The sequence below is a fragment of the Bremia lactucae genome, linkage group LG7 (genome assembly GCF_004359215.1).
Source record: "Bremia lactucae strain SF5 linkage group LG7, whole genome shotgun sequence".
In the NCBI taxonomy this organism is placed as follows: Eukaryota; Oomycota; class Peronosporomycetes; order Peronosporales; family Peronosporaceae; genus Bremia; species Bremia lactucae.
Genome location: NC_090616.1, coordinates 2822861 through 2849506, shown reverse-complemented (window position 1 = coordinate 2849506; position 26646 = coordinate 2822861). Strand labels below are relative to the sequence as shown.

General features: G+C 46.6%; 3 protein-coding genes across 3 annotated transcripts; 1 reads left to right on the top strand and 2 right to left on the bottom strand.

Annotated features, from left to right (window-relative positions):
* Positions 1-10690: 10690 nt before the first annotated feature.
* CCR75_007650 (uncharacterized protein) lies at positions 10691-12144 on the bottom strand (the record flags this gene model as incomplete). Its single annotated transcript, XM_067965708.1, has 4 exons — positions 10691-10839; positions 10905-11681; positions 11740-11905; positions 11974-12144. 4 exons carry the CDS (start codon positions 12142-12144, stop codon positions 10751-10753), a joined length of 1203 nt encoding a protein of 400 aa, XP_067823032.1. The 3' UTR covers positions 10691-10750.
* Positions 12145-12773: 629 nt separating this feature from the next.
* CCR75_007648 (uncharacterized protein) lies at positions 12774-17613 on the bottom strand. The gene is made up of 3 exons (XM_067965706.1): positions 16968-17613; positions 16750-16914; positions 12774-16693 (listed from the first exon to the last, which is right to left on the bottom strand). Exons 1-3 carry the CDS (start codon positions 17457-17459, stop codon positions 15755-15757), a joined length of 1596 nt encoding a protein of 531 aa, XP_067822529.1. The 5' UTR covers positions 17460-17613; the 3' UTR covers positions 12774-15754.
* On the top strand, positions 13051-15459 carry CCR75_007649 (uncharacterized protein; the record flags this gene model as incomplete). The annotated part of the gene is made up of 2 exons (XM_067965707.1): positions 13051-15294; positions 15358-15459. 2 exons carry the CDS (start codon positions 13051-13053, stop codon positions 15457-15459), a joined length of 2346 nt encoding a protein of 781 aa, XP_067822530.1.
* Positions 17614-26646: the final 9033 nt, after the last annotated feature.

Here is a 26646-nt window from a genome sequence, read left to right as displayed (position 1 = left end):
AGGGATCACAAGGAGACAGTATAGCCATAACAGGCCATCCCTGTAGCTAATGTGATTTAGCTTAGCTTTCAGGCGCGACAGAAGGGGGAAACCTTTCGTCCACCAAAGCGATCCAACAGCAGGCGACAATGGTCGTCCTGACTGTAGCTCTCTTTTCAGAGGCTAATGAGCTCGTCACGTGTTATGCCTTCCTGGCTGCCAGCGTTGACGGCTGAAATCGTGCTTTCGCACTAGACACAATTTCCTGGTGTCTTACCTCGAAGTCTGGTCTGCGCGGTAAGGCGTCAGCCAAGACATTCGACTTACCCGGCTTGTATTCAACTATGAAACTAAATTCAGAGAAGAATGTGAGCCATCTTGCCCTTCTAAGCGAGAGGTACGGTGAGTTTATTCGGTCCGCAGTGGTGCGTGATGCGTAATCCGTATAAACCACAAGTGGTTCGGTGCCCAGTAGGTGCACACGAAACTTGACAAGAGCATACTTTATTGAAAGTAGCTCTTTGCCATGCACGGGGTAATTCAGTTCCGCTGCTTTTAAAAGCCGGGACTGATAAGAGATGACACGGTCAACGCCGTCGTCATCTTTTTTTCTGCATGAGCGCGCTGCCGATTGCAAAATTGCTTGCATCGCAGACGACGCTAAAGGGCTTATCCGCGTCTGGCAATGCCAAGACCGGTGCCTCTACAAGAGATTGCTTCAATGATGTGAACGCATAATCTTGTTGTTTTAACCAAACTCAATCTGCGTCCTTTTTAAGGAGGTCAGGTAATGGTTTAGTTTGCTCCGCATAATTCTTGCTATATTTATGCAAGTAATTAGCGAGCCCTAAGAATTGGTGCAAATACTTTACATGCCGTGGGATTGTCCATTCCTTTACTGCTTTTACCTTGTCTGGGTCTGCTCGTACACCATGTGTACCAACGATGCAGCCCAGTACAGGTATCTCAGGGACCCCTATGACGCACTTTTGCAAGTTGACGTACAATTGGGCGTCCTTTAAAGTCTGCAACACAGCGTCTAAATGACGCTTGTGCGACTCTATTGCGCTCAGCCCGTCCTCGGCCCTACTATGCACGAATACATCGTCAAAGTAATGAGGCGCGTAGGCACGGTGCTGACGCATCACGTGAGCCACCACTCGGTTGAATGTCGCTGGTGCGTTTTTCAAACCTTGGGGCATCACAAGCCACTCCCAAAGCATACCGCTTGGGGTGCTTACTGCTGTGAACAAAAAATCGTGTACACGCATGAGGATACGATGAGATCCATCCGTCAGATCCATTGACGAAAAGATGGTACTCTTTGACAGTCCGTCAATGATAACTTTCTTTCCTGGAATCGGCGATTGAGACGGATCCCTTGCAGCGTTCAATTAATATTGATCACATACACAATCCGCCACCCTCCTATTGATTTATAACCATAGAAGGTCAGGGAGCTATGTGAGAAGGCTGACTCCCTCACATGGCCCGCTGTTAAGCGATCGGCAAAGAATTTTTTTTTTTTTTCGATCGCTAATACATGTTCACGAGGCAGTGGTAACTGCTTTATGACACAGTATTCCGAACTTGGTCCAGGTCGATTTAATGTCGAGTGCATTTATCCTTAGGCAACTCGCACGGGACGGATTCAGGAAACACATTCTTGAATTCGAATCAAATTCTTATAAAAAGGGTTTGTCTACAAGAAACTTCAGGATTGGAACGTAAGACGTTCCATGCGAGTCTTCTCATCAGGGACACCTTCGTCCATCGATGAGCTGCTGAGAATCCAGAAAATACTAGTGCCGACCGAATATCGGCCAGGTAGTTATCATCTGTGACAAGTACGCAGATCTGCTTGACTTTGCCACTATGAAGATCACGCAAGAACTGTTTCGGTTCTAGCGTTGGCAATTGATTTAATTGGGAAGTTAACTTCGGAGGCGCTATCAGATCAAGTGTATATTCGCCTACACTTGATCCGTTGTTTAATAAAACATTAAATGTTTCAGTTCTCCTAATTTTAACTTATTCAAAAGGTGCCTGCGAACCATTGGTCACAGGTTTTTGGGGACTTATCCCCAAAGAATCTTGGGTAGTTCTTCCCTCAAGTTTTATTTGGGGAGTATACTCCCCAACTCTCTCTAGCTGTGGTGCGCAACCACAGCGAGATCCTCTACGATCGATTCTTCAGTCAATCTAAAACTTTCGCACTGTCTCTTGCAGACAGGCGTTTCAATATTTTTGATGTTGCTTTCCAAGCAAGCATCTATCTTTCGTACCAGTCAAATTATTCGGGTGGTCGATCTTCGACGCTGCCTGTGCTTCTGCAAAGCCGTCGGGATCTAGCTCCACAGTGTAATCGGTATTCACAATGAGGTCTTGTGCAGTCGTGCAAACGACCGAACCACAAGTGAGGCCATCCCACTCACTCGTAGGATATCCACAAGCTTGTGGATGCTCCAGGTTCATCAGATGACCCCTGTTGAACGAGAGATAGGCATCGTCACGGCCTGATGCTGCCAAATTATGCATGACTCGTACTTTCTGAGCCATGGTGATTCAAGGATGACATCAAATTGTCATCCAAATCAAGTACGGTGACATCATTTTTGCTGTTTCAGATATGCCTGTTGCTAGACGCACTGTCATCCTTGTTAGAGGAATATCGCGCTCAATAAATTTGAGTCTGCGATCTTCTAGCAGTTGGCGTATTTAGATTGTTCGACGCCCCACAAGTCATTTAATTTAAAAAACGACTGCCAATCCCGATCGACTAGGGACTTTAGTGGCAATTTTTTTGCCACCATTATTTTCAAGGTGATGAGGTTAACCTCATCACTCGAAGCAGTTACACACAATGACTGTGTGTCTGGAGCAACTTTCGTTAAGAGATTTGCAATTTTTTTTGAGGTAGCTGGATCAGTAGGGCGTTGCGCCCGTACTACGTCCGACCGTTTTTTTCTTACCATCCGCCTCGTCGTTGCGGTTTCGCAACAGCGTCGAGTCCGCGTTCACCGCAGCTCCTAGCGGGAGGTCGCTCGTTTCACGCAGTGTTTTTAGGCACTGATTACACTCATAGTCGTCGTAACCCGTTTTTCCAACGATCATTTGCAACTTGAAGAGCGAGGATTCTCGCTCTCAACATGCGCGAGGTCCATAGGTTCCGAACATCCATTTTCTTGTTGTCTCGGAGAACGATAAGCTCCAGAGTGGACGAAAGCCTGTTTAAAGCTGAAAACCTCATGTTCCGCTACAGAGATCGCTTGGTCTAGCGTCTCTAGTTCAAGCTGGATCAGGTGATTCTTGACAGGCCCGTCTGTAAGACCTCCAATAAACGCAGCTACATGTGTTTGTTCATCTATTGGATGATTCACTATACAACTTACTAGGTATCGTGTATGTTGGGCATCATTAGACGCTTCAAGATCAAAAGAGGAACTTTATTCCATTATTTAAATCTAAAAACGTTACCCTAGCTAAATAAAAATATCGGCCGCCAGATTTAAATCTGGTGGCTGCCACATTTGTTACCCATAATAAATGAAGTTTTAGTGGTTAACTATTATCAATCGAACAAAAGGCTATTTTAATCATAAAGTAAAAGTGTACCACAGCAACGGTTCACCAACCGAAATGCGCCCCATTACCCCCCCCCCGCACCAGACTGTCGACACCGAGTAACAACATTCGCTTTATTTCCTTTTTGAGGTTGGAATTCAAACAGCTAACCATTCGGTTGTGTTTTGCATTTCTTTCTCTGATGAAAACTAAGCGTGAGTCACAGACTCGTAGCGCCTTCATTAACGAAGGTGATAGTGGACTTTGAAAGTCACACTCCATCGGAGGATGGGGAATAGATAGGATCGTGGCTCCTACACGTCTCGTCCTGTGGACGAATCTCTTTTCGGACCCCAAATCCGTTCCCAGAACGTGGTGCCGCGGATGTTTTAGCTGCATGGCGCATATTAAGGCTCAAGTCTCGCGACTGACCTCGGATCTTTGCTATGTCCGAGCGAAGTCTCGTCAGGGTTATGAACGCCTGAAGACTCGCTTGGACCTTTTTGAGCGGATAATGCTGAGGGATCCGCGTTACTCGCGTGATGTCCCTCGCTCTCCGAGTCCTGTTCGTGGTGGGAGCCTCAGTCCAACAGCTTTTCGCCTTCACCGTCCCCCTCAACCGAACGACGCTCGACTCACAGTCGGCGTCACCATCGGTCTCCTTAGAGGGATGGGTACGTGACCTCATTTAAGTCTACATACCGTTTTAGATGACCTACGTAAAATACGGGGTGCGTCTTCATGTACGGGGGAAGGGTGAGCCTATATTTTTGTCTCCAACCTCTTCAACAACCGTAAAGGGCCCAATGAGACGCGGCAACAACTACGTAGTACTTCCAGGGAGTACAGAATATGCATTCTTAGGTAGGGTACCAGTACTTAGTAGTACTTTGTCCCACTCTAAAGCGTTCATTATTTTTGCGACCATTTCGCTCCATACATTATTTATGCTTGTCCTGTGCGCTTGCCATCGCGTCACAGACTTTTCGTGTGATGACTAATCGATCATCCACAAAGCGTTAAGCCTCGCTCACGCTTTTAGCATCAAACTCGCATATGATACCGCCGAGAGGTCGGTCATATGGCGTATGTTATTGACCACTGCTAAAATGGCAGGGTCACTGGGGCAAGTTTCTGTTGTTGATTTGATACCCTCGCGGGTCATCGTCATACTAACGAAACTATGCCCCTCTTTCGCACCGAGCATAGTGAGGGGCCTTCCCCCACTAAAAATCGGGCGGCGCGCAATCGAGACTGGCGTCCGAGGATGGCGCAGTCCGTTAATATAAAACGGTGTCTTAGTCGTACTGGCGTGGACACTGTTATTTGTTGCGAACTCCACACTTGGCAATTGCTTGATCCACTCTTTGGAAGTTGCTATAGTGCGTAAGACATCCGCCACGACCCGAGTGGCACGTTCTGTTTGGCCATCGGTCTGGGGATGATCTGCGGTCGCCATGTGGAGCTTGCTACCTAGCAGCTCGAACACATGTCGCCAAAACCCGGACGTAAAACGTGGATCCCAGTCCGATACTATGGACTCGGGCTTCCCGCGTAGTCGTTAGACATGATCCAGTAACAAGAGAGCTGCCTCCTTGCCTGTGATCGATGTTTTCCATGGTGCTAAATGCACCATTTTGCTCAGTCTGTCTACAAAGACAACGAGTCCCGTCCGACCCTTATGATCGGGCGGCATGCCAAACATGAAGTCCAGTCTTACTGGTTTTAACAATTCGTTGGAATCGGTAGCGGCTTCAGTGGCGCACTGCTAGTCGGTGCAGGCTTAATACGCTGACACTGTTCGCAAGAGCGAATATAGTTGGCCACCCATCTATCTAGGTGTGGCCACCAAAATTCCTCTGACACTCGTAAGAATGTCTTTTCACGGCCCAGATGCCCACTAGATGGCGCATCATGGAGCTCGTGAAGGATCATCAGCTTGAGATCTGTGTCACGAGACACAAAGATTCTCAAGGGATCCCAAGGTGACAGCTGATGCCATAAAGGCCATCGCTGTAGCTAAAGCGATTTAGCTTAGCTTTCAGGTGTGACGGAAGACAAAAATCTTTCGTCCACCGAAGTGATCCAACAGCAGGCGACAGTGGTCGTCCTGACTGTAGCTCTCTTTTATTTCAGAGGCCAATGAGCTCGTCACGTGGTATGCCTTCATGGCTGCCAACGTCGACGGCTGAAATTGTGCTTTCGCACTAGACACACTTTCCTGGTGTCTTGCCTCGAAGTCTGGTCTGCGCGATAAAGCGTCAGCCAAGACATTCGACTTACACGGCTTGTATTCAACTTTAAATTAAATTTAGAGAAGAATTAAAGCCATCTTGCCATTCTAGGCGAAAGGTGCGGTGAGTTTATTGCGGTCCGCAGTGATGCGTGATCCGTATAAACCACAAATGGTTCGGTGCCCAATAGGTGCACACGAAACTTGACAAGAGCATACTTAATTGAAAGTGCTCTTTGTCATCCACGGGGTAATTCAGATCCGCGGCTTTTGAAAGCCGGGACTGATAAGAGATGACGCGGTCAACGCCGTCGTCATCCTTCTGCATGAGCGCGCTGCCGATTGCAAAATTACTTGCATCGCAGACGACGCTAAAGGGCTTATCCGCGTCTGGCAATGCCAAGACCGGTGCCTCTACAAGAGATTGCTTCACTGATGTGAACGCATCTTCTTGTTCTTTTAACCAAACCCATTCTGTGTCCTTTTTAAGGAGATCAGATAATGGTTTAGTTTGCTCCGCATAATTCTTGCTATACTTATGCAAGTAATTAGCGAGCCCTAGGAATTGGCGCAAATCCTTCACATGCCGTGGGATTGGCCATTCCTTTACTGATTTTACCTTGTCTGGGTCTGCTCGTACACCATGTGTACCAACGATGCAGCCCAGTACAGGTATCTCAGGGACCCCTATGACGCACTTTTGCAAGTTGACGTACAATTGGGCGTCCTTTAAAGTCTGCAACACAGCGTCTAAATGACGCTTGTGCGACTCTATTGCGCTCAGCCCGTCCTCGGCCCTACTATGCACGAATACATCGTCAAAGTAATGAGGCGCGTAGGCACGGTGCTGACGCATCACGTGAGCCACCACCCGGTTGAATGTCGCTGGTGCGTTTTTCAAACCTTGGGGCATCACAAGCCACTCCCAAAGCATACCGCTTGGGGTGCTAACTGTTGTTTTGGCTACATCGGACTCTCTCATGAGTACCTGATAGTAGCCATTCATCGAATCCAACGCGGAAAAGATAGTTGACTTTACCAAGGAGTTCAACAAGACATCTTTCCGCGGGATTGGCGTGTGCGCCGGTATGGTTGCCGTGATCAGCTTATTATAAGCATGAACCACGCGCCATCCACCTGTGGCTTTTTGCACACAAAAGGTCGGGCTGCAGGCGATTTGCTCTCACGCACATGTCCCGCCTTGTCTCGCTTGTCGAAGAATTCATCGATGTAATCGACTCGTTCTTTCGGCAACGGCCATTGCCTGTTCACACAATACTTGGTGCCAGGTTCGAGGTCTATCTCGTGCCTGATGCCCCTATCTGCTGGTAGGCGGCTCGGCACTTCTTCTGGGAACACATCACGATGTTTCCACAGAACCTCAAAGAACGGACTGTCTCTCAAGGCATCCCAGCCTTGAGCAGCGTACCGCTTCTTTTTGTCCGTTTCTAGGACGCTCTCGTCCATTGTGGACGACGAGCAGCAGTCCACCAAGTTCTCTTTTGGAACTGGTGTGAATATTTCGTGGACCTTTCCTAGGGCGATGGCAAGAACCAATGTGCGAGACGCATCAGTTCTGCAACAATCACTGAGGGGTCGGGAAATGCAAGAGCGCAGTAGAGGCGGGATGCCCTGCTGCCTACTGACGCGGACTCTAAAGCTGCCTCATAGCTCAGAGATGTCAAACAAATGGGTAGCATAGTCCCTGAGGTCTCGAAATTTCGGATTTCAACCCTGCTGGTCTATAGCGCTCAAGTACGAGGCTATGACCAGGTGATGACCCTCCTAGTGGATTCGGGTGCATCACAAAATTTTGTGAAACTCGCGGCTCTAAGAAAGAGACCGGCAATGTTTGAGTCGCTTGCCAGGATGACAAGCGAAAAAAGGCGACCATTCGTTTAGCAAACGGCGTGCTCGTTAAGTCTGAGGGAGTTCAGGTAGAACTCGCCTTCAGCTTTAGTGACTTCTCTTGTAAAGAGAAGTTCACAGTGCTAGGTATGGAGAGTCCGTATGACCTCATCCTAGGCATGCCATGGTTGGCAAAGTACCAACCATGGATAGACTGGCGTACGCGCACAGTTGCGAACTCTACGCAGGACACCGGAAATGATGTGCTCCTGCGGGAGGCGTATGCAAGTGATGTCGTGTCAAACACAGTTGAGGGTGTGTTGACGGGATGTCAAACGTCACTACTTCCTACCCAGCTCGTGGAGACTGGGGTAGTGAAAAAGGGCAAGGACAAATAGTCATGTGTCCCATTGTCCTACACAGAGCCGAGAGCCTGTGGTAGTAGACGGCGAGCTGACAGGAAGTCAAGCATCGCATGAACCGGCACAGTGTCTGGAGCCTGGTGCGGTTGGGAGAGGTGCGTTATCCAGGGGTGCAATCCCAGAAAAAGGTCTTGGTGACTCGAAGAACGAGCACCAGACAGATTAGGACGATCAAAGGCACGTCTAAACGAGTGACCTTTGGATCCTTTCCTATTAAAGGGGACAGGCCCTCGAACGAGGTGTTCGAGGCCTTCAAAGACGACATTTTGGAGGCATCCTCAGTTGAGGTGGTCCGGCAAGTCTTTTAATATGCCGAGGAGATAGTAAAATTCCGGAGATGTCGTGGAATCCGTTCCTTGCCAAATTAAAGGTTGGGAAGGGAGTCCTCTTGCTGAGCATCTTTGCCCCAGCGAGGACCCTGGCATAGCAGCGAGCCATCATATGGCCGTGCTCGCCGCATTTTATAACAGACAACGTCTGCATTAACCAACTCCATGGGAGTGGCATCTGACCTCTCGGCCGACGGGTTATATCAAGCTGTCGCCGAGGCACTATTGTAGGATTGCTCCTCAACTAAGGCAATTTGGATTGCCTCTTCCATCGTCGACGGCACCTTTCTAAAAAGGGCCTGTCGCGATGGGCAATGCCGTAGTCCGTTCATAAACGTGGACACCTTAATGTGCTCCGGAATCGGACCTACAGTAATGGACGCCGACAGCAAGCGCATCTCCTGCACATACTCTTGCAGAGATCGCTTCGCCTGTCGCGCCCCAAAGAAGCGCGCCTGAAGCAACACTTCGTTGTTCGGCGGCTGGTACATGGCGCGAATTATTTCCTTAAAGATCGCCCATGTAGAGGAACGCCTTTCTGTCATCCATAAGCGCCGAGTAAGCCCACTATGAGGCCTTACTGCGCAGATGCGACATTGCGTACGACACCATCCGGCTGTCATCCTCGATGAGCAGCGCGACACCGTATTGCTCCACGGCTAAAAGCCAGTGGACGATCGTGTGCGTTGCAGTTCCATCGAATTTGGGCGGGTCCATCCGAATGGGCCTCGGCTGATGCGGCCGGGCAGAGAGCATCTCAACAGTCCTGTTGAGAGCCTCGCTCCGAGCCTGCTCATGCCTCAGCTCATCCTGAGTCTGAGTGACGGACTCCGCCGCAGCATGGCTCTGTGCCTCGGACGCGGCCCTCCGCTGTCCGAGCACGAATGCCTCAAACTGCTCCAACTGAGCAACATTTCGCTTAGGAGGACTACTCAGGAGCCTGGCCAGGTTTTTGTTCACCAAGTCCCTGCGCCATTAGCCCTGCCACCTCCCGATGATGTTAGGAGAGGTGGGGAAAATGAGTCCAATCAATATTGAGGATCATCCTCACGTACACACGCAGAGATGCGGGTCGTGGGAAGGATTTCAAGTGCTACCAAGTGTAGGCGGGCACGTCGTAATGCGGCCACGCTCTACTTAGGCACACACACCCTAGCACAGCGAGGAAGCGGTTTAACCAGCTTCTCTTGCGTGTAGTGAGGTAGTTGTGGTGGCGCGTTAGCGACCTCACCCAACGCACTAAGTTACTTTGGTTAACTGTCGTCACGGGAGCGGTAATCCGGCTCCTCGTGCGCACTTACTAAGTAGAAAAAAGTTTTCAGACTGCTATATATTTAATCGCATTAAATATGAATACCTATTTTTACCATTGAAAAATGTCATCTCTGTCGATAACACTAATATGTATTGCGAGCGTATCTTTCTAGATATCTCGCGTAACGGATGACGCTAGGCGTCATCCTTCCTAATGTGAATGCACCTATGTGCATCACATACACTAGGGTTGGTCACAATGTGAACCACACCCGAGTGCTGGGTCTTATTACTTTATTTGAGTAATTGGCCATTTCCTTAAGTACATAAAGTGTGCTTAACGGAGACTGTGTAACATTAGGGCAATCATCCCGTTACAAGAATCAATATGCAACAGCGAGTTGAGGATCTAAAAAAAGAATAAGGTTTAATAGATGTTTTCCTGTTAAAATTTTAATCTTATTTCCTATTGTGAAACCGTCATGTCTTTAGACCCGCTTTACTCCCGCCTTAACAACAAATGCGGACGGATCAGAGATTCTTCCGCACTAATCCAGCGGGATGCTAGGAAGATGCGTGCTTTCGAAAAAAAGAAAAAGTGTGGTGCTCAAATTTAACATTTTTTTACTTTTTTGACCATTCTGTAATAAAACGCTACCTCTGAATATTTTCATTTAAATCTTACAAAGTATTAATATAAGGTGTCCCAACATACTTAATATTTTCATTAAAATCGTAATTAGTATTAAATATAAGGTATCTCAGTAAATCGATGACGGAGGATAACCAAACATATAGTAACCGAGTTATTTAGTAGCGGGGGATAAGATATTAGAGGAATGACTGTAGTTTTTAATTCTTAGGTAAATAAGTCACAAAATCGCTTACATTATCTCAAAGGATACACAGCACCATTTAATTTCGGTATGCACATTCGACAAGTTAACCTAAAATCTTTCATCTTTTAACTTTCAAATGGCTAGTCAGCCCTTTCACGAATTTCTATTAAGTGCAGGGCGGTGCAATACTTATCGATATCGTATAGCCTTGAAGTATGTACGTCAGATGTGCCCAAAGTCGATGCGTTTATTATAGCTTATGGACAACTGACTTAAAATTGGCTAAGAAAACGACGCACGATCGAAAACGTTGAGAGGGAGCGATTTAGTCATAAGCCGAAAGTACGCTAGTTCTGATTCCGTCGGCATGCCTGCAAACGTCCAATAAATTTTTAACAATAGTTTTGGACATTGCACAACACATAGCTAGACGCACCGTGCAAAAAATTAACTTGGTTGTAGTATGAAATGACGGTAGCGAGCTCCTCGGCTGTGTAGGGGCGCATAGTGGCGCGTATTTTGCGGTAATCCACCTGTTTCTTAAAGTGCACTTTTGTTGGAAAGTTCTCCGTCACGGCTGCGACAAACAGGCCATTCTTGAGTTTGCGCGACTCGTTGTAACCTTTTGCGCCAATATCTTTGAGCGAAGAGATGACCGAAATGTCATCTGGGCCTACGTCTACCCCCTCGTAGCCAAATACAGTTGACTGAAACCACGCATTGTAGTCGTCAACAGCAATCAAAACATTGAATTCAGTAGTCTGCGCCAGCTCCTCTTTTAAATCACAAACTGCTTGGCACGCAAGTTCTTCATCACGTATACCACCGATCACTATATCATACAAAGTCAAAGCAGCGCCTTTACAGTCTTCGGCATTCTTGGGCTTAGACTCATGCTTGTCCGTTTGGTAGTATCGGTCGGAATATTCCCCGCGGAGTGGAATAGACTTGATCTGCTCACCATGGCAATGAAGAAACTTTTGAAGCAGGTCTACCCCATACACATCAATGTCGAATTTTCCTTGCTGGTAGGGCGACAGCATCACGTACGGGGCTTCGTGGGTCCAAGAGCGCGGATTAGGAATGTATAGAACCACCCAGTTGGTCTCACGCGCGAATTGTACAATATGATGAAGCGCGAAGCTTTTCCCTGTACCACGCTCACCGTCGATGAGATACGCTCCGACGGACTCGCTTTTGACCGTGTCCCAACCTGCACACAGAATATGTTAGTCTATTGTTTAAAGCTTGAAGAATTGCATCCTGCCTACTTTTCAAGACAGAAATGATCTGCAGCACAGTGTCGCGAAGCATAATGTGGCGGTGACCAACAAGGTCAAATGTGTTGTCCATACGGCGTCCAACGTCCTCGGGGTAATGTTGGTCTTGTAGCTCCTTGCTAAATTCAAAGAATTTTAATCGCATTGCTTCCGTGGCCTGGCCAATATGATTTGCACAGCACAATAAAGCACCATTGAATCGAGTGTCTCTTAAAGAGTGCGTACCTGCGAGATCGGCACACCTGCGAGATGGCCCATATCCTCCTCCGATTTCTTGACAGCCTCAAGTTTAGCAGGCGACGCCTCAGAAGGTGTAGCTTCATTTGATAGCATACGTAGGCCCGAGGCATGCAGGCGTCGTGCAGAAACACGTCTTTTCACAGCGCGCATGATCATGTTTGTTTTGTGGCCAGCAGTCAATCAATTTAGCTAAATTTAAAGTCCTCACGATTGCTTACGTTTAAAAGCTTTTATACAATACGATATTGATCATATTTGGAGATAGTTATTTAAAAGGAAATTTCATGGCTTAATGGGTACGGCATTGTCGAATATGAAGTAAAATGTTGTTGCAGCAGTAATGGGGTCGATCCCCAAATGGCGTCACATGTTTGCCTTTGCGATGTATATTACTGTTTTTGCTGACGCACATTTCGACCTTGTTAGCTCAGCGAAGCAAATTAATGTACTGAACCACTGCTGCAAAAGAGCTGCGAGCTTCAATGTCAAGTTGTCGCTATTCGGTCACGGCATCTCAAGCTATTTAATTCAAACGAACGTCTATGTTTCGAGCTACTGCAGAGCGTGCTTGGGTTGTCTAAATATGGCACAATGTGCGCTTTTTTTTATTTTCAATTAGCGAGCAAACTTCACAACTTAATTTATAGACGATAGACTTATTTCTCACGCTTTGACACAAGAGCTACTTTGCATGCAAGAAGCATATACCGCCTCACGCCGATTTACGGCGAAGACAACAAGAAAGATCGACTTAAATTAGGATTTAATTATGCTGTCAAAGAGTTTCGGCTTGACCAAGACTAATTAAAAACGCATAATCATCTGACATTGAATGTGTCAGCTATCGCGGCCGTCTTGTTGGTCTCAAATTGAAGTCTTGCTTAGATGCGTTTCTTGTGCTTTTCCTCGAGATGACTACACCAAAATTATCAGAACTGAAAACAATACTGGCTAGCCTCAGATATTGAGTGGATAGACTTGCAAAGACTGACCAACCGGATTTGGTCGGCCGTTACGCAGGCAATTTGGAAATTAAAGGCAGGGTAGCAATTTTGCAGCAATATGCTCACCCGATGTCTTTCCGCAGCTTTCTGCGTCAACGAGACTTGTGCGGTGAACGACCGCCGCCGTACCCTTATCTCGAATGAGGACCCTGAGCACCACCAGCGACAACAACAGGAACAGCAGCAGCATAGCAGCACGATGTCAGGCAATCAGCGTCAGGTGCTACTGGCGGGAGAGTACGCGCAAAGGCGCCCGGTGCCACCTATGACGCCACTTGCGGGTTTTGCTTTGCGGATGGAGGTGCAGCAGTCGCATCAAAAAGGCAGTATTATCGTACAGCAGGAGCCAGAACTTCCGGAGAAGCCGAATTTAGAGTGGCCAGAGAAGGTTGGTATTGATGTTCAAGTGCTTTTTGATGTGGACCCTGCAGCCGTAAAGATTGGTCGAGAGATCGGCAAAGGATCCTTCTCGATTGTTTATGCCGGAGAGTACCACGGCCAGCATGTCGCAGTCAAGTGTCAGCCTAAAGATGTAGATGGAAACATTCCAGCATTCGTGCTGCGCGAGGTGCAGGTGCTGCGACTACTGCATCATCCGAGATTAGTGCAGTTTGCAGGAGCTGCGGACAACGTTCGTACTAAGCAGGTCTGGATACTTAGTGAGTATTTTAATAATGGCGATGTCGATTTACTGCTGAAAAGCATCCGTAGTGGAAAAAAGAATCACATTGGCTGGCATCGCATCACTCGAATCGCTTTGGACGCAGCGCGGGGCATTGAGTTTCTTCAGAAAAACCACATAGTGCATCGTGACATCAAGTCGTCTAACATTCTACTGGATGACCAGCACCGTGCAAAGCTTTGCGACTTTGGCTTTGCGGTCGAAATAAAGCAACTTGATGCAATGACTTACGATACGGCTGATATGAATTCGGGCAAGTCTCTCCGTAAATCATATTGCGGCACGGATGCCTACATGGCTCCTGAAATGTTTTTAGACGAGGATTATGACCAAAGCGTGGACATTTTTAGTTTTGGTGTGGTGCTGATGGAACTGTTATGCTGTCGTGTAGCTAACTCTGACGGATTTCTGATGCGTTTGCCGCAATTTAAGTTTCGGGTGCTTCTGCCTCAGTTTCGTGACGCTCTTCCAGCTTCATGCCCTTTACCTCTTGCGGCGCTTGCGGAGCAGTGTGTGTCATTCGAGCCTACTGAACGTCTTGACATTACGAATATTGTACGCATGCTTGAAGATGTTTTGAAGAACACCGTTGTTTCGGACAACGACATTGTGAAGCTTGTTCTGTTTACACCTGATAAGTCTGAGCCACATATTGAAGAAGACGATATTGCATACTACGGCGAAAATGACGAGAATTACGATGAAGATGATGACGATTGTGTCAATGGTGACGAGGAATTTGATAATGGAAAGAATGAAGAGATAGGCTACAGTGCTTATGAATTGCAGGCAAACGGCAACTATAGCACAATCGATTTGGAGTCGGACGAAGAGGACCGGGCTGTGCGCTCTCAAGTCTTAAATCACCCATTTCTGGTCAAGGGAAGTATTGACAGCAATATCCATTCTCGGCCTACTTTGTCGGCTCCTCACCACGAAGGGGTGATTCTCAAGCGCGGTCGCCGCGGGAGGCGTTTATGGGTAGAAAAATGGTACATTTTGGATCGCGCCCAACTCCACTACACCGATGTTCCCCCAGGTTGGCGACAACATCAACAACAAATTCCGCAATGGCGTTGCAAACTTCCACCGATCTCTTCGCTATCACTGCATGAATGTCGCATTTGGAAGACGACGGAGATGCCTGAATTACGATTTAACGTGATTGACAGCAACTGGAAAATCAAACGCGAACTTCAGGCCGTATCCAAGCGTGATTTAGATCTGTGGATGGAGCTGATAAGCCAGGGAATTGACTATGCTAATGATCTCTTTGCGCGTGAGCACGCGTTGTCGTCCAGTAGTATGACTGGAACAAGCGCGAGTAGCAGCAATGCAAGTCGCCCTAGTCGCAAAAAAACACAGAAAGAATTTAAAAATCAGTCTCTTGGATCCGCTAAGTTACAGGAGCGAAGGTCCCTATCGGTTTTAGAGGGCATTGCGTCGCAGAAAATAGTGCATCGAGATAGTTTAACAAATTCTTACGAGCCTCCTGAGTTGCCAGAGACAGCGGAGAACCGCGCTGACGAAGTATACCGATGGCTTAAGCAGATTGGCTACCAGAGATATACACAAATGCTGAAGGCTAAGGGCTTTGAAACTCTTGACTTTATTCGCGAGGTGCGTTTTATGCCACGTCTGTGTGTAATTTTCGCTAAGCTTACTATATAAATTTCACTACAGACTGGTATTGAAACGGAAGACCTAAATTTTATGGGCATTAAAGAACCGGTGGCTCGCAAGACGATCAGCCAAGCTGCCCGAACACTGCGCGGTGATGACTAATTTGCGTTACAATTATCTCTTACAAATGGCCTTGTGTATCCAGTTGAAGCCCCTTCTTGTCGTCGAAATTTTTAAAATATAAGCTGATTCAAACATGAAGCATTCTGCGTGCTTCACCCATTCGTGAATTCTCAGCGCATAAGTTGCTGCAGGAGAGATTGCCATTGCTGGCATCCTATGCCCTGCTACCAACTTAAACACAATTCGAAAACAATAAATTTTGACCAAGCAAAAGCGTGTATTCTGTAACCACCCACCCATAGCAAGCAGCCAAGACCCTTTTGAAAAATCTGGCTTAGACTAACAGCGCATTCGACGTCAAGCCATCCTCAACACCCGTAAGTAGATTGCGCAAGAACGTCTCTGTCACTCGCGTGTAATTGATAATTTCTGAGCGATTCATCTTCTCCAAAGGCATCTCTGAGAGCCCAGTCAGGTGCTCCGCGTTCTTTTCCAGATTTTCTTGCAAATACTCAAACAAATTCTTCTCCTTACCCGGAGGTAAGTAGTAACCAAATACGTACGTATATTTGAGCACTCGTCGGCACTCAATCAGCTGCTCCGTCGCTGCGTTTAGAAACTGAACATCAATCCACGACGAATCACCGTGACTCGCCTGTAGCTCAATCATCCGATTTTCGGTGCCTTCGCGCATCCGCTGTGCAAATTTTCCAGCTTCCGAGTGGTTCGCAAAACGCTGATAATAATGTAGATATCTGTCTAGCTCTGCTTTTGCTCGTGCAGCATCTGTATCGGCTGTTCGCGCATCAGAATCATATCGGTTGCATTTGTAATAGCCGCCAGTACCCGATCCATGCTTCGCCCATCCTTCCATACAAATCCAACAAAACTCGTAATTACAACTTCGGCATGTCATGTGGTTGCAGCCCTGATTCTTTTCAATGCGGACAGAGCATTTTGGGCACTTTTTTGTATTTGCCAAAATCCAGTTGGCCGTCTCGGACTCGTTGCGGCACTTTTCTTGCCAAGCTGAGAGTTGCTCACACGTCACTGGAGCATGCGATTCTTCACCGCAGCGAAGGCAAAAAACACATCCGCATGTACAAACTACAGACGATAGACCGCCAGCGCTGCTAATTGCTTTGCTACAACCCGGGGACGGACACCACTTGACACCTCTGTTTATGTCGACATACGAACGCAGCACGTATCGCGTGTACTTGCAGTAGTCCTTGGAATTCACAATTTGTTTAAAAATCAAGTCGCTCACCACCTTCACCAAATATTTAAGCATAACCGATTTTAGCTGCAGAATGTATCAAATCGTACCTCTTTACAACCATGGGCTGGACATGTCGTAGTCACACAAATTGGTCCTTCTTGAATCTTGAGCGACAAGTACGGCTTCCAGCAATTAAGACAGTATACATGTCCGCAGCCCATACCGAACGTATCGTTTGCTGCATACTCGTCGCAGCAAATAAGGCATTCTATCTAAAAAAATGTGAGTTATTGGACTATTTTTTGTTGCCATGATTCCTTTCTACCTTAGCTCCGGCGGGAATAATGGGCGCTAATTTACCCGCGAATTCAACACCCGCCTCGTGCTTTGTCTTGACTGGATCGGCACAATATCCCTCAAAAAGCTTCTCCTTATTCCAGCCAAAATAGCGCAACAAGATTGAGGCCTCGGGCTCCGAAATTTCCAATACTTGCGCGATCTCACTGATCAGTGCACACTGCTCCTGCAGCAGCTCCTCCTCGTCAATGACGTGATAGTCCTGCTGCTTGTGGCATCCCGCATGCCCAAGTCCACTCGGAGTCAAGCGTTTCTTCTTGGCGGCTGATCCGCTTCCAAGCGGGGAGAGCGAGTGGGACGTCTGCTGTTTCCTTGCAACTGAGTTGGATTCATCGGAACGCACGGAGGTCAACTCATAGTCTTCCTCTTCTGAATACTGGTACTCTTCTTCCACGTCGCTATAGTGGTATTCGTCATCCGACAAAGGGGAGTGTGGGGGGCCGACCGAATGAACACTCATGACAGCGGTAAGAGTGAATCTTTATAAGTATGGGAGCGCTTGCAATTTGCTATACTAGAAGATGGGTTGAACGAGCGTGAAACACTCCTTGTTGTTTACAGTAAAGCTTACGGCGAAAGAAGCGCTGCTGCAAGAACAATGCGGGGAAAAAGAGGACGGGCAATAGTGTAACGAGAATGTTACATGAGTATTTATTCTTAAGTAAAACAAATTTGACAATAATGCAAAAATATATTTTGATGCTTTCACCATAATAAGAAAAAAGTTAAGACTATTAAAAGTAGCCAAAATGTAACGGGTGATACAAAAATATATTTCTTTTAAGAGGAAACAATAATATTATATGCTATGAGAGAAAATAATGTTTAGAAGTACAAAATTATTAATTTATTTGATTTAATAGTTCCAACATTATTAAATTTGCTAATATTGACGCTAATTGGTTGATTTGAGTCTAACTTAATCTCGTCAATCGTCATTAGACACGACTGTGCGGTGCGCAAGTAGGCGCCATACATGTTTATTTGTTATTATTATAAAAGCCAGTAGTAGATAGGAGATCGTTACGTAAGAGCTTAATAAATTTATACAGTTTATTTTTCCCTATTCTAAAGCTTTAGAACTAACCTCAGGTATCTAAGATTACTCAGCTACCTGTAATCTTCCTCTGCACGTCGTGTATGTGAAGTAGTCAAGCCGTTCCACCTTCACTGTAATCAGTGTAGGTTGACTAGTAATGTTATCAGTACTAGCAAAGGGTGTCTCGTTACACCTGGTAGCACTTTGTAGTCCTTTCGACGGCCTACGCACGTTGCATCCAACATGGACATGTTGGGATGAAGAAGGAAAAGGTTTCAAGCCCATCAAGGAGGCTATCACGCGTCGCGTGAGAAGCTCACTCATTTGAGTGAAAATGAATGGAGAGCGATCGAACGCATGAGTTTGGTCGTAGGCGGGTCAACCGTTAGCGCCATGTTGTTCACTCTCTAAGAAGAGATGAGCAACATGCGGCTATAGCCGAATTCATACAACATGGACTCGACGGGGCCCAGGAAAAAATAGCCTTGCTTCACCAGCAAGGCTCTTAACACGCGGAGGGGTTATGAGAACAGGGTGCTCAACAGTTTGAACCATTGAGCAGCATTTGCATGCTGCTACAGCAGGCTGACGCTTTCGCGTCGACCCGAAATCTTACAGATAGAAATGTATAAGGTTTAGGCAGTCGAAGGCGACTCCTTTTTAAGATTGTTCTTCGAATTAGACGACGCTAATAAAGCTCGCCGCGTCAATGGCGATGCGCCGAAAGTAAAATTTGGCATGTTAAACTTAGCCGGTCGTGCCAAACCTTGGGCCTTAGGGCTCAAGCTTCACGACTCGTTGGTTTTTGTGTCGTAAAAAGTCTTTAAGACCCGGCTCATGCAAACATTTGAGCCGCCACGTGCGGAATTTAGGGCTCGAGCCGAGCTCCTGGATTAGTAGTAGGGCAAGCGTGACGTTTACGCTTATGCCCAGCATTCACGACACCTGGTCAGTTGTATCGTGAGTCATCCAATTTATGAACAAGAACAGGTAACTGTGTTTATTAAAGGTCTTGCAGGTGGCCCTGTTCAGACTCACCAGTTCCGGCTTGAACTAGAGTCACTCGACCAAGCGATCTCTATAACGGAACAGGAGGACTTCAGTCTTAAAAAGGGTTTTGTTCACTCTATAGCTAATCGTCTGCCGAGACGACAAAATAACGTAGGTACAGAACCTATGAACCTCTCATATGTGAGAGCGAGAAACCTCGCTCTTAACATTCAAACGATTGCAAAAATGTAATTCTTGTCAAAAGACGGGCCACTACGTCGATGAATGTAGTGCCCCACGCCCAGTGCCTAAAACACTGAGCGAAAATACCGACATTCCGCTGGGAACAGTGTAGGAGGGAGATCCAACGCTAATGCGAAATCGCAACGGCGAGGCGATCTCAAAATACGGTCGGGGTCAGTAGGTGCGGAGCGCCCTACTGATCCAGCAATGTCAAAAGAATTTTGCAGGCCTTTTGACGAAAGCTGCTCCTCACACACAAACATTGTGTGTAACTGCCCCAGATGATGAGGCTGACCATCTTGAAAATAAAAGCGTCATTATAATTGCGTTTAAAATCCCTAGTCAATTGTGGGGCGTCGCACAATTTAATTCGACGCCAATTGCTAGAAGATCGCAGACTCAAATTTATTGAGCACGATGTCCTTCTATCGAGGATGACAGTGCGCCTAGTAGCAGGCGCATCTATAACAGTAAAGAAACGTGTAGTTCGTATCCAATACATGTTAAAGGGTAATCAGTACCATGATGATTCCATCGTACTTGATCTGGATGGCAAATTTGATGTCATCCTTGGATTAATATGGCTCAGAAAGTACGAGCCATCTATAAATTGGCAGCATCAAGCCGTGACGATGCCCGCCTCTCGTTCATCAGAGGGTAGACGTTTCTTAAACGTCTTGAAGCGTCCACAATCGTGTGGGTGTTCTACGAGGGAGTGCGATCGTCTTACTTGTGATTCGGTCGTTTTCACGACTGCACAAGACCTCACTGTAAAAACCCATCCCGCTGTGGAGTTAGATACCGACGGCTAAGCACAAGCACAAGCAGCGTCGAAGGTCCACCATTGCGGCGTGGACATAGTTACCGACGGCTGTGCACAAGCACAGGCAGCGTTGAAGTTTGATCACTCGAATAAGTTGAGTGGTACGAAACAAATATGCTTGCTCAGAAAGCAACATTCAAAAAAAATATTCAATGCCTGTCTATAAGAGACAGTGCAAAAATCCTAGATCGACTGGAGAGTCAATCCCAGAGGATCTGGCTGTGGTTGCGCAACCAAGCGAGAGGCAGTTGTGGAGGATACCCCACCCAGCTTGAGGTAGTAAGTCCCCAAGAATCTGCGGGAATACGTCTTCAGAAACCTGTGGTTAAAAATTTCCAGGTACCTTTGAAAATAAGTTCCAAAGAGGTGACGGAGACATTAAATCTCTTAGTAAATAAGCGATCAAGTGTATGCGCTTGTACAGCTGATCTGACAGCGCCTCCGAAGTTAATTTCGGAGTTGACTCAATTGCCAACGCTAGAACCGAAACGGTTCTTGCGTGATCTGCGTAGTGGCAAAGTCAAGCAGATGTCACAGATGACAAGTACGTGGCCGATAATCGTCGGCAATAGTATTTTCTGAGAACGAACGGTTACTCTGCAGATCATCGTTGGACGAGAGTGTCCTTGATGTAAAGACTCGGATGGAACGTCTTACGTTCCAATCCTGGGAATCTTTGAAGAAAAATCCTTTATATAAAGATTTGATCGAATTCAAGGTTTTATTCTCTGAGCCCGTACCGTGCGAGTTGCCAAAGGATAAAAGCACTCAACACGAAATTGACCTATGTCCAGGTTCGAAATACTGTCATGAAGCAGTGGCCATTGCCTTGTGAACAAGTATTAGCGATCGACAAATTCTTTGCCGACCGCTTAGTAGCGGACCATGTGAGGGAGTCAACTCCCCACATAGCTTTCCGACCTTCTGTGTGCGTAAGCAACAGGAGAATGGCGGATTGTGCATGCGTATATAGGATTGAACGCTGCAACGGTACCGGCTAAAACCGATACCACGCTAAAACCGATACCACGAAAAGACATAATCATTAATGGTATGAAAAAAATACTATCTTCTACCAATGGATCTGATGATGGTTTCTATCAGGTCCTTATGCGTGAACAGAAAATCCCGTTCACAGCTCTAAGCACCCCAGCTAGTTGGGCCACAGGGACTTAGTAATGCCCCTGAGACATTTTACCGATGTGTGTATCCGATCTGTTAAGATTGGTGCGCGGTTTCGAACCGAGTTAGTGGGATGACGTCTTCGTTTATAGCAGAGTCATGAACGGAAAACCGGACGTTGAAATACATCGTACTCACTTCTAAAGGGTTTTACACTTATGCGCAAGCATAAGTCTTGTGCAAATCTCAAGAAGTGAATATTCGCTGCAAGCGAAATACCCCTTCTTGCATGCATCGTGGGTAAACACGGTGTACGTTCGGATCCGGAAAAGATCAAGGCGATCACTGACTGACCTGTGCCAGCCGATGAAAAGGGACTTCGAAAGTTCCTCGGCTTAGCGGCGTACCGAAATGACAGTACATTATTCTTCTTTGTTGAAGAAAAATGCAAAGTACGCTGATTGTCAGCGTTCCTTTGAGGGTATCAAACAAAGCTTGATGCAAACGTAAATCCTGGCGATTGCGGACCAAGACAGACCAATTCATGTGGTCTGTGACGCCAGCGATTTGCATTCGGCTGTGCGTTAATGCAATATGACACAGACGGCGCAGAGCGCGTCGTCTGCTATCAGTCGCGTCAGCTTCAACCAGCCGAACGCAAAATCCAGTGTATGACAAGGAGCGCGTTGCCATGAAATATGCACTGGCTAAATTTAGGGCCTATCTCGTGAAAGATAGACCGTTCATTGTATTTACGGACCATGCGTCTTTACGCGCGGCCGTAAACAGTCCACACCTCTCGGAAAGAATGGCGAAATGGTTGTCTTTCTTCGCGAGGTATAACTTCTCCGTGGAGTATAACTAGATCGACCTACCGTCGTCGCTGATGCCCTTTCGCGCTGGGCCGATTTTGAGCCGCTGCGCAAATCTTCAGTGAGCAACAGGCCACTGTTGCAACAATAAGTGTTCCGTCGTCAAAATTACTTGACGACGTTGGAAGAGCTACCAAGAAGATTAGGCTCTTAAAGAGTTGATGGATTAACTTAACATATTTATATCAAGAATCCGTAAAAGGATTATCGAATTTGTATCGATCCTCAATAGATCGATACACGACACGCAATTGGTTACTATATTATACAGCCATTGCTGGCGACATATCTCGTGTCGTCATCCCCACCCATCTTAATCTTAATGTGTGCTTACGCATCATGTATGGGTGCCACGATGCATCAATACATGGTAATCGTGCACGTGAAAAGACCTGTCCCACGATAAGTCGCGTCTTCTACTGGCCGCGCCTATATGAGTTTGTCCACAAGTATATACAAGCTTGCGAAGACTTTAAACGAGTGAAGCGCAGTGCTTAATCTCGTACTATATAGAAAAGGATGAAGGGTATTTTACCCATAAAGTAAATGTACCACAGCAACGGTTTCAAACCAATGTGTGCCCCATTACACCCCCACCAGACTGTTTACACCAAGTGACAAAATTCGCTTCATTTCCTCTTTGAGGTTGGAACATAAACAGCTAACCGTTTGGTTGTGTTTTGCATTCCTTTGTTCCATGACAATTAAGATTAAGTCACAGACTCTTAGCACCTTCCTCGACGTTGAGGGATGGTGGACTTTAAAAGTCACATTCCATGAGATGGTGAGGAACAAGAGCGTCGCTCTTACACGCCTTCTCCTCCGGATGAACGTCGGCGGGCCCCGAATCCGTTCCCAGAACGTGATGCCGCTGATGTCTTAATTGCATTGAGCAGGACACAGGACCCTGAGTCCAACATTATCACGAATCCGCTCGATGAAGAGCAAGAGCAGGCAAACCTAATAGAGGAACAAGCTCGTCGTCGAGCTCCAGAGATAGCGAAAGCTAAAGCTCATAGTGAAAACAGGTTCACTTCACTTAGTGCGGAAGAGCGTCTCAAAGAGATTGCGGGTCACAACTTGGCCATCTGGATTTCCGTTCCCACGGCGAGGACGCCGGTGGAGCCCGCTGCTCGCAACGCTCTTCATGAGCGATACCTTATGCCTAAGGTAATGGCGCGAAGTCAATATCTGACGCGTTAATGTGACAAAGACCGTGGGGCTTCGGTGACCTCAAAGGGGGAAATCCGATCGCTTTGTTTCCAAGCGAATTAAGAAGTAAAACGAAGTTTCATTTGACAACTGAATCCATCGCGCTCGCCGCCATTGCAGAGTCTGCGGATGAGGCTGATGGTTGTTTGGAACGGAAGCTTCGCCTTGATAAGGCGAAAGTCCAGTTACCTTCGGCATTTATGCCACAAAACGAAGAAAGGTCTAGTCGATATTTCAGTGCTTCGGTAGACTGTGCAACCATAGATCGAAGCCCCACTGAGGCTATAGATACACCCAAGCCCACTTCTAGTGATGGGAAGCGTCGTTTGACGTAAGTTGACCCTGAGCTTGGCGCTCAAAAACGTCAACAGCGTACGGGCAATCTTGCCGATGAGGTACCTCAAACTCCGAAGAGTTTTCGGAAGAGGGGTTCCCTAGTCACCTCACCAGATAATGGTATTGGCCCTTACGACGACGTTGCTTTAAAGTTTTCCACAAAAACTGAAGGTTCCCCCGCGCATCAAGCAGCGCAGGAGGAGGCCAAAATCTTGACGGAAGCTTTGATGCTCTAAAGCACGAGTTGCAACTTCTTCGTGAGAGCCTTGCTCGGGTTGAAAGCTCTTTTGAGGCGGTTCAAACCCGTATTTCGATGCTGAAACGTCAGCAACCTCGTTTAAGGGGCCAACTGGACATCCTGGTGAGGATGCAGCAATATGCGGCACAACCGCATGTCTCAGCGCAAGCGCCTTTATGTCCACGTGGGAATGGTCCCGATACGGCTTAAGCAAGTCGACGTAGAACACAGGGTGTGTACGCAGCTTGCTAGAAAGGTTTAGCGTGTAAGCTAGGCCCTTCTTAGCCACGACCGTGAATGTTCCACTAAGCGTGGGCGCAATTTGGTCTTGAAGCCGCGAAAACCGAGTTAGAAGGTAGAGTTTTAGCGCTTGATAAAACTCGGTCTCCGACCGCATAAGAATTAATACAGCTTATGCCTTTGGCATCTGCTTGTTCATTTTGTTTGCGTTGGCTATCAGCCATTGTTTCACGTACATGCGTTAAGACACTAAATCGCATCGCGAGAAACTTGCTTATTTGTTTCCGAATGGTAACAGGGCTGATATCACCAAGTCTATCGAATAATTCTCCCCCACCAAGCCCTGAGCCACGCAGTGGTATCGTTAACGGAAGGCTTGGGTGGGTGAGACCGTTGACATAAACGGAGTGTAGCCTGTAGAGGCATAAAATGATTATGGCAAGAACGTGTAATTGTGTTCGAGTCAAGACAGCTTGCTTTAAGGCTGCGGAAAAGAACTACCCCAGTTCATGACAAAGAGTAACGTGCAATGAAGTATGCTCTTGTCAAATTCAGAGTTTATTTGCTAGGCTTTAAGCCGTTCGTGATATATACAGATCACGCGTCGTTACGCACTGCGACTAAGTCGCCCTTCTCTCACATAAAATGGCCCGATGGCTATCCTTTTTCGCCGAATATAACTTCAAGGTTAAGTATAAGCCTGGCAAGAAGAATGCTTTGGCTGATGCGCTATCACGGAGCTGGATTATGAGCTCTCTCATTTAACGACAATAATGTCGCCTAAATCTAAATTAATCCGATAGGCTAACGCCCAGGATGAACAGAGTGTAGCTCTGCTACGAGCTCTAACGAGCACAAAATCAGGCTCTAAATTGTCGGCACGTGTGCAAGATTACATCAAGCATCGATTTTCTATCGATAACGACCTGTTGCTTCATTGTACGGTAGCTGCGGATCCTCTGCGCGTCGTTGTTCCTCGTGATAAGGATTTGAAGTGTGAGGCACACGATACTGTCTTTGGTGATCGTCTCGGTAGAGAAAAGACCTACGGCTCTGTAAGCTAGATTTATTGGTGGCCCCAAACTTTAGAAATGGGTCAGCACATACGTTCGCACATGCGAAACTTGCCAACGCGTGAAACCCTCGGCGCATGCTGCTGCACCACTGGCTAGTCTGCCCGTACCCACAGGGTGTTGGGAGTCTACTAGTATGAATTTTGTTTTCGGTCTACCGAAAGATCAGGCCGGTAGCACCGGCATAGTGGTCTTTGTTGACCGATTGAGCAAAATGATTCACTAAGCGGCTGTGCTGGAAACCATTGATGGTGAAGGTGCAGCAAGCTGTTCATCGATCGCGTGTTTCAATGGCAAAATCAAATGCGTCACAGACGACACTGAAAGGCAAATTCGGATTCGGCACTACCCGAATCGATGCATGGATAAGACTATCCTTAAATGTTTGAAAAGCATTATGCTCTGTGCTAGTTCAGCACCATTCTATATCCTTTAAGGAGATTGGATAATGGCCTAGCCGTATCAGCGTAATTTTCGCTATTTTTGTGTAAATAATTGGCGAGACCCTACCACTTACGCAAAACGTTATTGGTTTTAAGGAAAACGGCCAATCTACTATGGCTTTACTTAGCGGGATCCGTTATAAGGTCTCGCTTTCCAGTGAAGCACCCTAAGAAATGATTTTTTTTTTGCGCCAAAAATGCATTCATATGCATTGGCATACAATTTTTTTGTGCGCATACACTCGAGCACTGCTCGCATATTGTAACGGGGCACTGCGACTTGTACTGTTTCAGTACAAGTCCACTTCACACTGCTTCAGTTGTGAGTGGTGCCTTTCGTTAGGTGACGTACACTGTACGTGTAGAGGAAGACTTCTCTTAAGACAAGTTAACTTAAGAGTGTAAAATGAAAACTGTATTAATATAGTTAAGTGTCTCTTAATCTATCATTGTAAATGCTGACTTAACTATAAACTAATACTAAACATGTGAATGAATTCTTATCTATCTTATCTTGTAACTCTCTTTGATTACTTCTACAGCTAATTAGTCTGCGGAATAAATAGACATAGTGGTCTATACCTATTTATGGATAAGAAATCAGAATATTACTATATAAAGTAATATCCTCCAAATATTATCTAGCTTTTAGATAATATATTAATTAACAACCTTTAAGTGTTAATTTCATGTAACGATACACCCCGTTACATCACCCCTCCCTTAAACGACAATCACTCTGAATGTCATTAGATGGAGTGGTCGCTAAATGACCACTTAAATTTTAAAATGTTTTTGATTGGTCAGATCCATCATTTTAAATTCCATCGCATGAAGGAACAATTCATGCGGGGTGATAATAGTGCTGAACCTTCGGCTGCGGTTCGTGCAGCCGCGGGTGACGCATTGCTATCTCTTGCGGTAGACGTTCCGTCTACCGTAGTGTCTTCCACTCGCACAACACTTGGTGTTGCGAGTGCACGTGGTGATTCACCACGTGAATACGACCCCTCTTT

Coding starts and splice junctions, on each gene's coding strand:
- CCR75_007648 (XM_067965706.1), bottom strand. CDS start 17,459: ATGAGTGTTCATTCGGTCGGCCCCCCACACTCCCCTTTGTCGGATGAC. Junction 16,915..16,967: donor TTATTCCCGCCGGAGCTAAG/GTAGAAAGGAAT, acceptor ACATTTTTTTAG/ATAGAATGCCTTATTTGCTG. Junction 16,694..16,749: donor CAGCCCATGGTTGTAAAGAG/GTACGATTTGAT, acceptor TATTTGGTGAAG/GTGGTGAGCGACTTGATTTT.